Source organism: Aquarana catesbeiana, linkage group LG02 (assembly GCF_042186555.1).
Source record: "Aquarana catesbeiana isolate 2022-GZ linkage group LG02, ASM4218655v1, whole genome shotgun sequence".
Classification (NCBI taxonomy): Eukaryota; Metazoa; Chordata; class Amphibia; order Anura; family Ranidae; genus Aquarana; species Aquarana catesbeiana.
Window position 1 is genome coordinate 242,097,679 of NC_133325.1, and position 14,761 is coordinate 242,112,439.

At 44.4% G+C, this 14,761-nt stretch overlaps 1 protein-coding gene across 18 annotated transcripts in view; it reads right to left on the reverse strand.

Annotated features, from left to right (window-relative positions):
* The window catches only part of MYCBP2 (MYC binding protein 2), a 370,986-nt gene that overhangs the window by 114,140 nt on the left and 242,085 nt on the right, over positions 1 to 14,761 (reverse strand). For 11 of the 18 annotated variants that reach the window (XM_073614281.1, XM_073614278.1, XM_073614285.1 and 8 more), the window contains one exon: positions 536 to 610. The exons of the other annotated variants lie outside the window; for them this stretch is intronic. In XM_073614281.1, the coding sequence (XP_073470382.1) occupies positions 536 to 610 (75 nt within the window). The remainder of the gene's footprint in view (positions 1 to 535; positions 611 to 14,761) is intronic. 18 annotated transcript variants of the gene reach the window in all.

Sequence of the window (14,761 nt, forward strand, 5' to 3'; positions counted from 1 at the left end):
TTTAACCCTTGGTTACCCACTAAAGCTGTGTCCCCATAAAATGCTTGTCTAGGAGTCCACTGAGGGACACATCCTTATTAAATGAAGAAGGATGGCGGCCGGGTGCTCAAGCTGTGGCCCTCCAGATTTTACAGAACTACAAGTCCCATCATGCCTCTGCCTTTGGGAGTCTTAACTGTCATCCTTGCAATTCTCATGGAACTTTTATTTCTGGAACAGCTGGAGGGCCACAGGTTGAACATCCTAACTGGTAGCATGACCCTAGCCCTAGTTTCTTACCATCAAGCTGTGTCCCTCAAAGGATGATAGAGAAAAGGATTTAGTTGTTCAAAGTACACATAGTTAAGCAAATCACTGTACAAAGGCAAATCAATTGGTTTCACACCTACTAGTTTTAGGCTTGCAACAACTGTATCCGCTTACCTGTTTAAAAGATGTTTCTATGCACTATGCCAGAAAAGGACTTGTTGTGAAGTCAAGAATATGCCACAGGAAAGAAAAGACTCAAGAGTCAGTCTGGTACAGTGCAACTCACCTGGGGGAGAAAACCTTTAGCAGTCCAAGATAAAAAGTCCAAGTCCCTGGGTCCTTGGCTAGCATAAAAGATATTCTGAGCAACAGAGTTTGAGAGAGAAATAGCAGAGAAAATGGGGTAGAAGTAGCAAAGTGCATAAAATACCGTTAATACAGGAAAAAGCACAGTAAGACTTGCACTGCCTAGGATGTACAATACTTCGGAAATTTTTTAACCTTAAATTAACAGCAATACAAACCAGCTTTAAACATCCAAACCTTGGCCTGGATGTAGTGTGTCATGCCATTTACCAGAAAACAACTGAACACAATCCTCAAATAAAAATGCAAAAAAAAAAAAAAAAAAAAAAAAAAAATGATGTCAGGTGTAAATGGTAAATGTTTACAACAAAAATTCATATAGCAGATCACCTCTCAAATCAATAGAGCATTTTAAAAAGTGCATCTGTCATGAGAGAAACATGTGAGTTGCAACTTTGCGACTTTTCCTCCTGATAGTGCAAGTTGCCTGCTTATCATTTTCATACTTGTGTCAATCTAATTTTTACCTTCGAGGAATTCAAACTTTTTTTTTTTTTTTAGAATATATTTTCTAAATTCTTGTTCTGGGTTTAGAATGTAGTGGAAAAGTAGTGAGGTCAGAGGCAGCCAGTCTTAACATTTTCAGGAGGGCACAAGCAATGGCAGCCCACATTTCTCTCATGACACGTGTACTTTAAATAGTGGTATGCATTTTTCTACTGTACTAAAACTTGCTACTGAATGAAAAACAATAGCAACATTCTAAAAACATACAATTTTGCTGTGCATCTACTGAGAAAATCAGTCCTCAGGGGTCATTTACCAAACACCTTAAAAAAAAAAAAAAAAAAAAAAAAAAAAGAAAAAAAAAGGACCATGCAGTAGGTAGCACTAGAAGGCTTCATGACCCCCAATAACAGTCAAAAAGCCTTCAAGTCATTTATACTGCATGCAGTTCAAAACATTTTTCATAGAAAGTACACATTATTATACGGAATTAACACAGCAACAACATATTAACACATTTTTGATAAATTGCCATATATGTTTAGCATGTGTTCAGTATGTATTTTACGTGATTTCCTGTACTGTAACCGTAAAAAAAAAAACAAAAACAAAACAAAACAAACCCATTATTTTACGCTCAAATGCAGTGAAATGTTTGAGAAAGGGGCCGTGTGAAAACAATTCATTTTCAATGCCCATGTAAATCACCTCTGTAGTAAAATGCAGCATAACCTGTGCAATCTGGGGCAATGTGAATTGAGCCCTCAGCCTTTTATTTAAGAGTGTTCATAGGACAGTCAGGCAGGGTATAAAGCAACAACAAAATCCTAATGTTCCCATAACTGCCCAAGCAGTTTATAAGGTCTCAGAAAATGCCCTATTCTTCAGGGCTAATGTACAGGTAAAGCAATATGTGAACAAACATACAACTTGGGAACAAAGCTGGTTTTTGCTGGATCATTCTATGCAACTTTCAGGGTTTATATAGGAAGGGTGCTTAGATACACTCATTACACTTTATTGTTCTTTGATTTCGCTGTACTATAAAATCAAACTTCCGATTAGAGAATTAAAAAAAATGCCACAAGATATTAGCAGCAAAGAACGTACAGAGCTTTATAAGTTTAAAGTCCATCAGTCTAGTGTGGATGCTCTCCAGCTGCATAAAATGCATCTATGTAAAGTATAGTGATGGACAGAAAAGGTCTTTTTCTGCTCAATTTACATTTAGAAGCCAGAAATATTATGAATGTCTGGTACTAAGAAGGTATTCAACCTCCTTCCAACCCAAGCGGGTAGTCTACTAACTAGTACTGGCCCTCATCCATTAAACAGAATGGACCTTTTAAAGTGATTGTAAAGTTTTTAGTTTTTTTTCTCAAAACAACAAATAAGTCATACTTACTTGCATACCTACCAGCCCCAACCCTCCTTCTGGGGTCCCCTGATGGCACTCTTGGCTCCTTATCTTAGTCTTCCCCCATAACAAGTGCTTGCTATGGGGGTAGACGTGAGGGCTCGATCCTGAGCCGAGCTTTGTGTATTCATTGACACACAGCGCGACTCAGCTCCCCCCCACAGGATTTGATTGACCACAGCAGGATCTAATAGTTCCTGTTGCTGCCTTCACGTCCATTGAGGGAGAGAAAGAGCCACTGCTCAGGCATAGCACTGGATCGAGATCAGGCTCAGGTAAATATTAGTGGGGCTGGTGGGGAGCTAAACACAGAAACTTTTTTTTTACCTTATTGCAGAGAATGCATCAAGGTAAAAACCTTCCGCCTTTACAACCACTTTAATTTTAAGTTACTGTATAGAACCAATATCAAAGTGAAAAATGGTCAACACAAATGCAACTACAGGGGCAATGGCTATTGCTGCAAGCATGAACAGCTGTATATAGTCACACTCTTTAGAAAAAGACTGATGCAGTTGGCCCAACATTCTAGGTGGCAATGAAAAGCTAGAACCTTCGTTCATCTTTTCCCCATTTGACCAATGATTAAATCTTGGTTCAAATAAGTCCAATTGCACACAAACAATTTTTCAGCTCATAATTTGAGGTAAAGCTGCTATAAAATAAAGTAGCTTAAGTATTAGCTATTTTAGATTGCTTTGACCTAATTAGTTATATGGATGTTTGTGGACACCTGACGACCATAACTATAAAAGCTTGTTGGATATCAGGAAATGCTTTCCTAAGGTTTTGGGGTTTGTCTGAGAATTTGTGCCCATTCACCCAAAATAGTATTTGTGAGATCAGGTGTTTACATTGGAGTAGACCGACCTCCATCGCCATCTGCATTGCAATCCTTCCAAAAGGTGTTCAAAAGGTTTGTGATCAGGGTTCTGTGTAGGCCACTAAAGTTCCTTCAAACCAAACTAATCAAACCATGTCTTATGGATCTGGTTTTGTGCACAAGAGCAAAGTTAAGCTGGAGCAGAAAAAGGTCTACCTTAAACTGTAGCTCCAAGGATGGAAGCCCAGAGTTGTTTAAAATGTACTTTTATGCTGTAGCATGAACAGTATTTTTGGAATCTCCGGAACACTAATTTGTAGGGGTGTCCACATACCTTTGGCAATAGGTGCATTTAATCAAATAAGTGGTAGGCTGATTAGAGACTACATTAGTGGTCATTATAATACGACTTACAACTCCTAGGCATCAGCATAGCACTTCAGAATCTGAAAAATCTAGCACAAAGTATAACTAAATTCAGCAGAAATCTGGCATGTCTGTGTTGGGCAGCTCAGTGCTTACACACACTTTACTTAAATGGATACTTTGAAGGTTTTGGTCTCAGTGACATAAGCACTGAGGCCTGTACAGCATGAATAAGGCATTTGATTACACGCCTGGAGCCACCTGGAGCTACATGCAGGCAGCCCATATAAGTGAAGAGAGATGCAGTGGCTGTACAGATGCAGCTGCATATCCAAGTTTGACAGGTATGCAGGTGTGCGTGTATGTGGCCCCAACGTACACTGTCTGTATTTTGGCACCGGGCACCTGTCCCTGCATGCCTAACAAACTCAAATGTGCAGCTGTGCCTGTACAGCCTCTGTGCCTCCATTCACACATACCACCCCAAACCTGTAAAACAAATGCCTCATTCTTGCTGTTTGGGCAACGGAATCGGTGTAAACGATTCACAAGGGCACACTATAGTGTACGCCCATGCGAGGGTAGCGTTTGCCTGCACAGGGATGCTAAGATGTTTGAATCAACATGAATGGGACTGCCTGCAAGGGGATACATAGAACATCCTTGCATCCCCCTGCAGCAAACATGGGCAATGCACAGCCGTACACTATACACTACACCAGGCATATGCAATTGGTGGACCTCCAGCTGTTGCAAAACTACAAGTCCCATCATGCCTCTGCCTCTGGGTGTCACGCTTGTGGCTGTCAGAGTCTTGCTATGCCTCATGGGACTTGTAGTTCTGCAACAGCTGGAAGTCCGCTAATTGCATACCCCTGCACTACACTATACACATTAAGGCTTTTTTTTCTGCCGGAACTGTGTTCCAGCACCTCTGCTAGGGAGCAGGACTTTTTTTTTTTTTTTTTTTTTAACAGTTGGTTTATGCTGCTGCCAGCCGGCGGAGTGAGCTGACAGCCGCATAAGCCGACAACAGCTCCTATAGTTACGGCTGCAGCCTTAAGAGAGGGGAGGGCGGAGTGATATCAGCTGCACTCAGCCTCTCCCTGTAGCAGAGCGGATGTTCCTTTTGTGAGGAAGAGTTGCCATGTGGTGTCCTGTCCTGAGACTCCTGTCTGCCAGACCAAAACTGCTTTCCGTAATTGTTTAACTGTCATTGTTGTCTTGCTTTTTAGATATGTGTCTATTAATACTGCTGCTAGGATGTATACACATGTGGGTTGTCTCTTGCTGGATGTATACACATGTGGGCTGTCGCTGGAGATCTACATGTGGCCTGTCTCTTGCTGTGTGTGTGTATATATGTGGTGTGGGTGTGGCCTGTCTCTTGCTTCATATGGGGATATATGAAAGTGCCTCAGATTACTTTTGGTTACTGGACATTTCTAATGTTTTGTACATTTTACTTCTTTGTTTTTTATTAACAAATTCCATACACAATCTGTTATATATCCCCCTAAATATACTTGGTTTCCTGTTCTCTAAATGGGGCGGTGCTTGGTGTGAAGGGGTGGAGACAATGGGCGGTTCTAGGGGGGCGGAGATGGGCGTGACCTAGGGGAGGGGGGTGAGTTCTGGCACCTTTTCTCTGATAAAATTATAAATAATATATTATATATATTTATTTCTCCTGTAAAATCCTTTTAAGTACATCACTGGACGGATTGAGGCTTTCATGCATTACTTACTGGGTTATACTTCATCTCCAGGTGAATGGAGACAGGTTGACCGAAGGAAGTAAACCCCTATATAACCCCCTCCCATACAGGAAGTACTTCAGTTTTGTAGCAAGCACTTAATCTCAAAAAGAGGGGAGGGTCCTCTGTGTCCCGTGATGTACTCAAAGAAAAGGATTTTTACAGTTAACTATGACGGAATAAAAAATGTTTTCTTTTTCATACATCAGGGGAAACAGAGTGAGGCTATTACTATTACTTACTGGGAAGTCACAGAGCAATAACCTTAAGGGGAGGGAGACACCCTGCCGAACAATAGCCATCAGACCCTATATGGCAGCCCGCAGAACACTGCGGCCGAAAGCCGAATCCTCGGATGCTCGAACATCCACTTGATAACATTTTGTGAACGTATGCACTGAAGACCAGGTAGCAGCCTTACTAATCTGAGCCACAGATATCTGATGGCGAAAAGCCCAGGAGGTTCCTACACCTCTGGTAGAATGAGCTCTTACCTTGAAGGGAGGAGCTTTAAGTTTCAGATTGTAGGCCTGAATGATAAATTGATGGACCCAATGGGCACTGGAAGTCTTGGAGGCTGCCTGTCCCTTCTTGGCTTCTTGGGTCCCTCTGGTAAAACAAAAAAGGAGTCTGATCCACGGATCTCCGCAGATCTATACAATTTAAATGGACTGCTCGCACTACAATAAGTGCAGTCATTTCTCTTCCACCGAACGAGGCTGAGAGAAAAAAGGCAAAATAATTTCCGATTCAAATGAAAGGCCGACACCACTTTTGGCAAAAATTATGGAACCGGTCGTAACAGGACCCGGTCGTAAAGGATCAAGTATGGTTCCCTGCATGAAAAGGGTCGCCAACTCCGACACCCTTCCAGCCGAAGTAATGACCATCAGTAAGGCTAGCTTGCGTGACAGCAAGACTAATGGAGTTTACTTGATAGGCTCAAAAGGTTGTTTCTGTAACACCGACAGCACCAGGTTTAAGTCCCAAGGACACATAGGTGACCTAATATGGGGGGGGGGAGAGCAAACGCCCTGCATAAAGGTCCAGATCAGTGAAAGGGAGGCTAAGGGCCTTTGGGAGAATACTGACAAAGGCCCTGATTGTACTCAAAGCCAATCTGATTTCTACAGCCGACTGTAGAAAAGAGAATTCTCCCAATCACATATTTGAGGATGCCATCTCTGGCTTCACACCAAGCAATATAGGCTTTCCAGATCCTCTAAGAGCTTCCTAGTGACTGTTTTTCTGGCATTCACTAGGGTAGATACCACCGGTCCTGAGATGCCATGATCCTTTAACATCTTGGCTTTAATAGCTATGCCGTCAAATTTAGTACTGTAAATTGGGGTGGAATATAGGACCTTGAGACAGTAGATCAGGGCCGCATGGAAGTGCCCATGGGCCGTCTTGCCAATCTCACAATCTCTGGGAACCAGGGCCTTCTGGGCCAGGCTGGTGCCACCAGGATGACTGGAACCTCAAATCCTGTGCAACAATTGTGAAAGGAGAGGGATCAGGGGGAGAACATAAACCAGGGAGAACTGGTTCCATGGAACTCCTAGAGCATCTGCTCCAATTGCCAAGGGATCCCCGGAACACAAACTGCTGTAGCTTGTTGTTGAATCTGGATGCCAATAGATCGACCTCTAGCCATCCCCAACACTGGCAGATTTCCCAAAAAACGTTCGGGTGTAGGGACCATTACCCTGGGCAGATCTGCTGGCAGCTGAGATAATCTGCCTTCCAGTTCTCTACTTCCAGGATATGGGCCGCCGATAGAACCGACACATGTCCCCCTGCCCAGGTTAATATGTGCTTCACCCCCTCCTGAGTTGAACGGCTTCTGGTACCACCCTGGTGGTTGATATATGCCACTGCAGGGGCATTGTCAGACTGAACCCTGATGGGGCATTCCTGAAGCTCCACCATCCAGGACCGTAGGGCCAGACATACCTCCCTTAACTCCAGGATGTTGATGGGCAGGTGTGCACGGCACTGCAACCACGCGCCCCCCCCCCTGCCTAGCTGTAAAAGCGCACCCCCTGTGGAACCGCGGGGGGTGGGGTGAGTAGGACTATCATAGCGCCCCCTGCTGGATCCTCAGACTACGTGGGACCCCTCTGTAACAATCATCTGTGGCAGAGCCTGCAGTGGAGGAGTAAGCGGTCTGGAGACTAGCTTCATATCATTAACTTCTCTTACCTGTCCCCGCCGCAGGAACTGCTGAGAACAGTTTCCAGCCTTCACCCATCACGGCGGGTAGCGTTGTGCCAACCTTCAGGGTTTTTTGGGTTCCAACTCAGAGAAACCTCTTACCTGGACCTGTAAAAGACTCTGCCAGAAAACTTTCGTGCCACTGTTTTAATAGTACACCAAGTCTGGTTTCTCAGAGCCCAGTCCTCCAAAGAGAGACTTACAGGCAAAACCTCGTTTCTTCGGATGACGAGGCCGGGTACCATACCATCTTGGGAGTCAAAATTTCGGCCGGTGGTATGGATCCGGTCAGTATAGCCCTTTAAGCCCCCACAGGGACCTAACTGGAACTTTCTTCATAGCACATGTTTTACGTGACCAACCACCTTAGACAATGGTGAAAAAAACGGAGGTCCTCCCCGTATGGGAGGGGTTATATAGGGGAGGAATTCTCCTTAACTGGGGTTAACCAGTGTCCAATCACCGATGGTGCCATCTAACCCGCTATGTAATGAATACTCTGTGTCCCGTGATGTATGATCAAAAAATACCTTTGCCTGGACCGTATCCAAGCCTAGTTACTTGAGACTGAGCTGGTCTCAAGGCTGACTTTTTTGGTATGACCCAGCCCAGATTTCCTAAATACCGCACTGTGCAGGCTACACTGTGTTCCAGGGCCTGTAGTAGATGATCACCTGCTCAGAGATCACTCAAGTATCCAAGCGCCATGATCCCCTGGGCCCTTAAAAAAGACCCAGTACAGGTGCTAGGATCTTTGTAAACACTCGGGGTGCTGTGGCAAGCCCGAAGGGCAGTGCCACAAACTGGAAATTATGTTCCTCTACTGCAAATCGCAGGAACCTCCGAGGTTGAAAGATGGGTACATGTAAATACACGTCCTTGATATTGATGGAGGCTAAGAAGTCTCCCATCTGGAGCAAGGCTACTACCGAGCGGACTGACTGCATTCTGAAGGATTGTATTAACAGATGTTTGTTCAGGGATCTTAGGTCCAAGATAAGCCTTATGTCCCCATTTGGTTCTAGAACTGTGAACATGTTCAAATAAAACCCTGCACCTCTTTCGGACACTGGAACCTGTATGATCACTCCCTGATGCACTAACTGCTCTAGTGCGTGAAACAATAAGTTTTTTTGGAAGATCCGCAGGAACGTTGGATCTTAGAAACCTCCATAATTTCATCTTGTAAGCACGGGATACTGTTGAAGTGACCCACTTGTGCTGCACCACTGTTAGCCAAATTGAAGCAGCCTTCCCCCCACCCAATAGAGTGGGGGCATCCCTTCAAAAGGAGGGCTTGGTGCTGGGTTTAGAAGAGTTCTTGACCCAGGATTTTCTGGCCCTGCGGCTTGCCCCTGGCTCTAGCTCCCTGTTGGCGACAGAACTGCCTGAGCGCTGACATACCTGAGGAAGGCCCAGAGATTTTAAACGAGGAACACTTGGTCCTTCTCTTTACAGGAAGTAAAGAACTTTGCTGCAGAAATCTTTTGGATATATCTAGATCAAACGTTCCTCATGAAATGGGAACCCTGCCAATAACTTCTTACACGGAAGCTCGGCTGACCAGTTCTTAATCCACACAAGTCTGCGCATGTGCACAGACAGGAGAGCCAGACAAGAGACTTGCTGTGTAGAATCCTTTAATGCATCTACAGCAAAACACAGCGCTCAAGGAATATCTGCCCTATTTTCAGCAAGATCATCCTCCTGGTTAGGCCCGTCAGGTCGTCTGAGTTGAATCTTTAAGGACTGGCAGACTCCAATTGTTGCGACAGTTGGCCGAATAGCTGAACTGGCCAAAGAAAAGGAAGCCTTTAATAATGACTCCAGTTTCTTGTCAACAGGGTCTTTCAAGCCCTGTGTGTTATCAACTGGACAAGTTAGGTTCTTGTTTAAGGAAGAGACTGTGGCATCTACAGCTGGCATGCTCCATTTCTTTTAAAAATGGGATATAAAGGGCAATATCTCTTAGGAGGAACGTAAATCCTGTGAGGATGTCCCCAATTAGCATACACCGCCTGTTCCAACAGTAGGTGCAAGGGGAAAGCCTGTGCAGCCTGAGAAGGCTTTAGGGACCCCAAAGAGAACATCTGGGGCTCTGAAAACTCTACAGATGGCTTAAAGGCAAAATGAACCATCTCGGTAACAGCCTTGATTAAAAGCCTCTGCAACTGAGGCTGATACCAACTGGACATCTTCTAGGCCAGATTCCTCAGAAGCAGACTCATCTGTCGTGCCATTTCCTAAGTCCTTAGCATCTAGCTGTTCCTTACTCAACCCGTTCCTGCTCCAAATTAGGTGGCTCAGGGGAAGGGGATCGGTCACGCTTCTTGCCACCCTGCGGGATGGAGGCAATCATGCCAGCAATCCTGTGCTTTTACTCGGCTAGGGCTGAGGACAGTTCATTCCTGGTGAAAAAGGGTGAAGCAGCGTTGATTGTAGGCACAATACCAGACAGGCACAGCGGCTCAGATTGCCCGGAAGCCTCTGGTCTCTCAGGTGATACAACGCTAGAGTTATGACTTACTGACGACATAGGTGTGCCTTTCCCTGTAGTGTTAACCCCGCTCCTCTTTTTTGATGACATTGCAAGCCACAAAAAGTACCTGGGTTTAGTATTTTACCCTAGAAGGGAGTCCACCAAGCCCCTATGCAACAATCTTGCTAAGCACTTGATCCTGCCAACCAACACCTGGTGACTCACATGACCCGGGTAAGGAGGAATGAGTTTCTATAAAGTGAATGATAGAGAGCCTACTCTGTCCCACGGCTGTCCCCTGGAAGCGTCGCATGTTAGCCATTTACTGTTTAAGATGGCTATGCTCCAGGACACTGTGCACATGCATTACCCATTTTCCCTCCTCGGTATCATGCGACTCGTTAGTGTTACAAGGTCTCAGGTGTGCATAGGGAGCAGGTGTGTTAAATTTGGTGTTATCGCTCGCTCATACTGGTCACTGGAAGTTCAACATGGCACCTCATGGCAAAGAACTCTGACGATCTGAAAAAAAGAACTGTTCTCTAAATAAAGATGGCCTAGGCTATAAGAAGATTGCCAAGACCCTGAAACTGAGCTGCAGCTCGGTGGCCAGGACCATACAGCAGTTTAACAGGACAGGTTCCACTCAGAACAGGCCTTACCATGGTCGACCAAAGAGGTTGAGTGCACATGCTCAGCATCATATCCAGAGGTCGTCTTTGGGAAATAGACGTATGAGTGCTGCCAGCATTGCTGTGGAGGTTGAAGGGGTGGGGGGGGGGGTCAGCTTGTCAGTGCTCAGACCATACGCCACACACTGCATCAAATTGGTCTGCATGGCTGTCGTTCCAGAAGGAAGCCTCTTCTAAAGATGATGCACAAGAAATCCCGCAAACAGTTTGCTGAAGACAAGCGGATTAAGGACATGGATTATTGGAACCATGTCCGGTGGTCTGATGAGACCAAGATAAACTTATTTGGTTCAGATTGTGTCAAGCGTGTGTTGCGGCAACAAGGTGAGGCGTATAAAGCATGTCTTGCAGTCAAGCATGCTGGTGGTAATGTCATGATCTGGGGCTGCACGAGTGCTGCCGGTACTGGGAAGCTACGGTTCATTGAGGGAACCATGAATGCCAACATGTACTGTGACATACTGAAGCAGAGCAGAGTCTCTTTGGAGACTGGGCCGCAGGGCAGTATTCCAACATAATAATGACCCCAAACACAGCTCCAAGACGACCACTGCCTAGCTAAAGAAGCTGAGGGTAAAGGTGATGGACTGGCCAAGCATGTCTCTAGACCTTTACCCTATTGAGCACCTGTGGGGCATCCTTGAAGGTGGAGGAGCGCAAGGTCTCTAACATCCACCAGCTCTGCGATGTCATCATGGAGGAGTGGAAGAGGGCTTCAGTGGAAATCGGTGAAGCTCTGGTGAACTCCATGCCCAAGCGGTTAAGGCAGTGCTGGAAAATAATGGCGGCCACATAAAATATTGACACTTTGAGCCCAATTTGGACATTTTCACTTAGGGGTGTACTCACTTTTTGTAGCAAAGTGTCATTTCTTCAGTGTTGTCACATGAAAAGGTAGAATAAAACACTTACAAAAATGTGGAGGGGTGTACTCACTTTTGTGAGATACTGTGTATATATCTAGATACCTAGCAGCAGGAAATGGCAAAATCACTGTTTTTTTTAACCACTTCAGTCCTGGAAGGCTTTACCCCCTTCACGACCAGGCCATTTTTTGTGTTACGGCACTGCATTACTTTAACCACTTAAAGACCGGCTCACGCCGATATAAGTCGGCAGAATGGCACGGCTGGGCAACGTAACGTACCTGTACGTCACTTTTAATTTCCTGCGGCGTGTGCGCGCCGCAAGCTCCGGGACCCACGTACTTGATGTCCGCCGGGTGCCCGCGATCGTGTCACGGAGCTGAAGAATGGGGAGATGCCAGCATCTCCCCGTTTTGCCTAGTGACAGGATACTGATCGTCTGCTCCCTCCCATCAGGAACAGTGATCAGTGTTGTGTAACTGCTAGCCCATCCCCCAGACAGTTAGAATCACTCCCCAGGACACACTTAACCCCTTCCCTGCCCCTTAGTGGTTAATCTATTCACTGCCAGTGACATTTTTCAGGAATCAATGCAATTTTGTAGCATTGATCGCTGTATTAATGCCAATGGTCCCAAAAATGTGTCAAAATTGTCTGATGTGTCCGCCATAATGTCACAGTCACGATAAAAATAAATAAATAAATAAATCGCTGATCGCTGCCATTACTAGTAAAAAAAAAAAAAAAAAAAAAAAAAATAATAATTTATAAAAATGCCATAAAACTATCCCCTATTTTGTAGACGCTATAACTTTTGCGTAAACCAAATTATTGCGATTTTTTTACCAAAAATATGTAGAATATGTATCGGCCTAAACTGAGAAAAAAAATAGTTTTTTTTATATATTTTTTGGGGATATTTATTATAGCAAAATGTAAAAAATATTGCTTTTTATTCAAAATTGTCTCTCTATTTTTGTTTATAGCGAAAAAAATAAAAACCGCAGAGGTGGTCAAATACCACCAAAAGAAAGCTCTATTTGTGGGGGAAAAAAAAAAAAAGGACGTCAATTTTGCTTGGGAGCCAAGTTGCATAACCGTGCAATTGTCAGTTAAAGCGATGCAGTGCTGAATCGCAAAAAGTGGCCTGGTCATTTAGCAGCCAAATGGTTGGGGCTGAAGTGGTTAACTGACTATTGCGCGGTCGTGTGATGGGGTCCCCAAATGAAATTGATGTCTTTTCCCACAAATAGAGCTTTCTTTTAGTGGTATTTGATCACCCCTGCAGTTTATTTTTGAGCTATAAACGAAAAATAAAAAAAAAAGTGACAATTTGGAAAAAAAACTAAATTTTTTACTTTTTGCTATAATACATATCCAATTGATGTCTTCATCAATTTAGGCCCGCATGTATTCAGTTACATATTTTTTTTTGTTTTTTTTCTTCCTGGTAAAGACAGCGATCAGCAATTTTTAGCGGGACTGACATTGCAGCAGACAAATCAGACACCTGATACTTGACTATTGTCACAAAAGTGATCAGTGCTAAATATATGCACTCTTACTGTACTAATGATACTGGCAGGGTAGGGGTTAACACCAGTAGTGATCAAAGGGTTACGCATGTCCCTAGGGAGTGCTTGCCAACTGTGTGGGGTATGGTTTGACTGGGCAAAGAGAAGAATCAGTGTTCCTGCTTTCCCTATGACAATGAATGGGAATTTTCCTTGTTTACATAGGCAGATCTGCGTTCTGTCTCTTCCGGGGAAAATCACGGGTAGCCAACGGACATCGGGTCTGCGGGACCCGCTGATTGGCTCCCCCTCTGGCCAAATCAGTGCCCCCCCCTCCAGAGCTACTGCATGGAACGACACACAGGTGCGTTGTTTCGCACAGCTGGGCGCCTTGCCGCGGTAAATGTGCGGAAAGCTGTCCGGAACCAATTAAATAGAAAGCAAAGTCAAAGCTTTGTTTGTGAATGGCTGTACATGCTTGTACTCATGCAGCTACTAAAAGGTTTCTGCATTAGCATTTACCCAAGCATGCACATCTGGCATACTTACGCCCCCCCCTCCCAAAGTGGCAATTTGGAGCCTCTAGAGCAGGGGTGTTCAACGTTTTGAAGAGCGAGGGCCAGTGATTTGGTATCAGGTTGCAGGCCACAACGAACTATGGGGTTTTACCACAAATTTAAACAAGCCCTTACTGTCCTGAGCCCCCTAAAAGTTTTCACACCGATTTGCTGTGTTTTTTTTTTTCCCACACCTCGTGAGCAGCAGTGCACATGCGTGTTAGCTGCACTTTGGAAATAAAAAGAGAGAAGGGCGCACCAGCCATGTGCATTATCTTTTGTAAAACATTTATTGAATAAATTGGTAAAGGAAATTACTCACAAGCAGTAGTAAAATCAGGTGCCTTAAACCTCGAGCATCAACTAACAGCAAGTGGTTAAAATGATGAGCGAAGCCTTCCAAAGGTCTTTAAAGGAACATATATGATATATGTTCCTTTAAAGACCTTTGGAAGGCTTCGCTCATCATTTTAACCACTTGCTGTTAGTTGATGCTCGAGGTTTACGGCACCTGATTTTACTACTGCTTGTGAGTAATTTCCTTTACCAATTTATTCAATAAATGTTTTACAAAAGATAATGCACATGGCTGGTGCGCCCTTCTCTCTTTTTATTTCTTTGTCTGCTAGGATTCCCCATCCTTGAGGGCAGCAAGGCCTGTGTCTTCCTTCCATCTATCTGGTCGACCACTTGTGCGCAGGAGTCATTTTCTGTTTTAGCTGCACTTTGCCATAGTCTTCTGTTACACTTTCAGAAAGCACCCCAAACCCGTAGGGTAAAAAAAAAAAAAAAAAAAAAAAAAAAAAAAAAAAGGTCTACGGCTCAGTGCAGCTAACCTGCAGGAATGCTGCAGGTGCACACTGCAGATAAGTGTGAAAGAAGCCCGACTTTTTTTTTTTTTTAAAGGTGCTAATATGCCCTTTGCAAAAGTGAAGTTTATGTGAGATATATTAAACTGCCGTTTCCTCTTCCAGCCTCTTTTGGCATTGCTCTCCAGGATGCTAAAAAGGT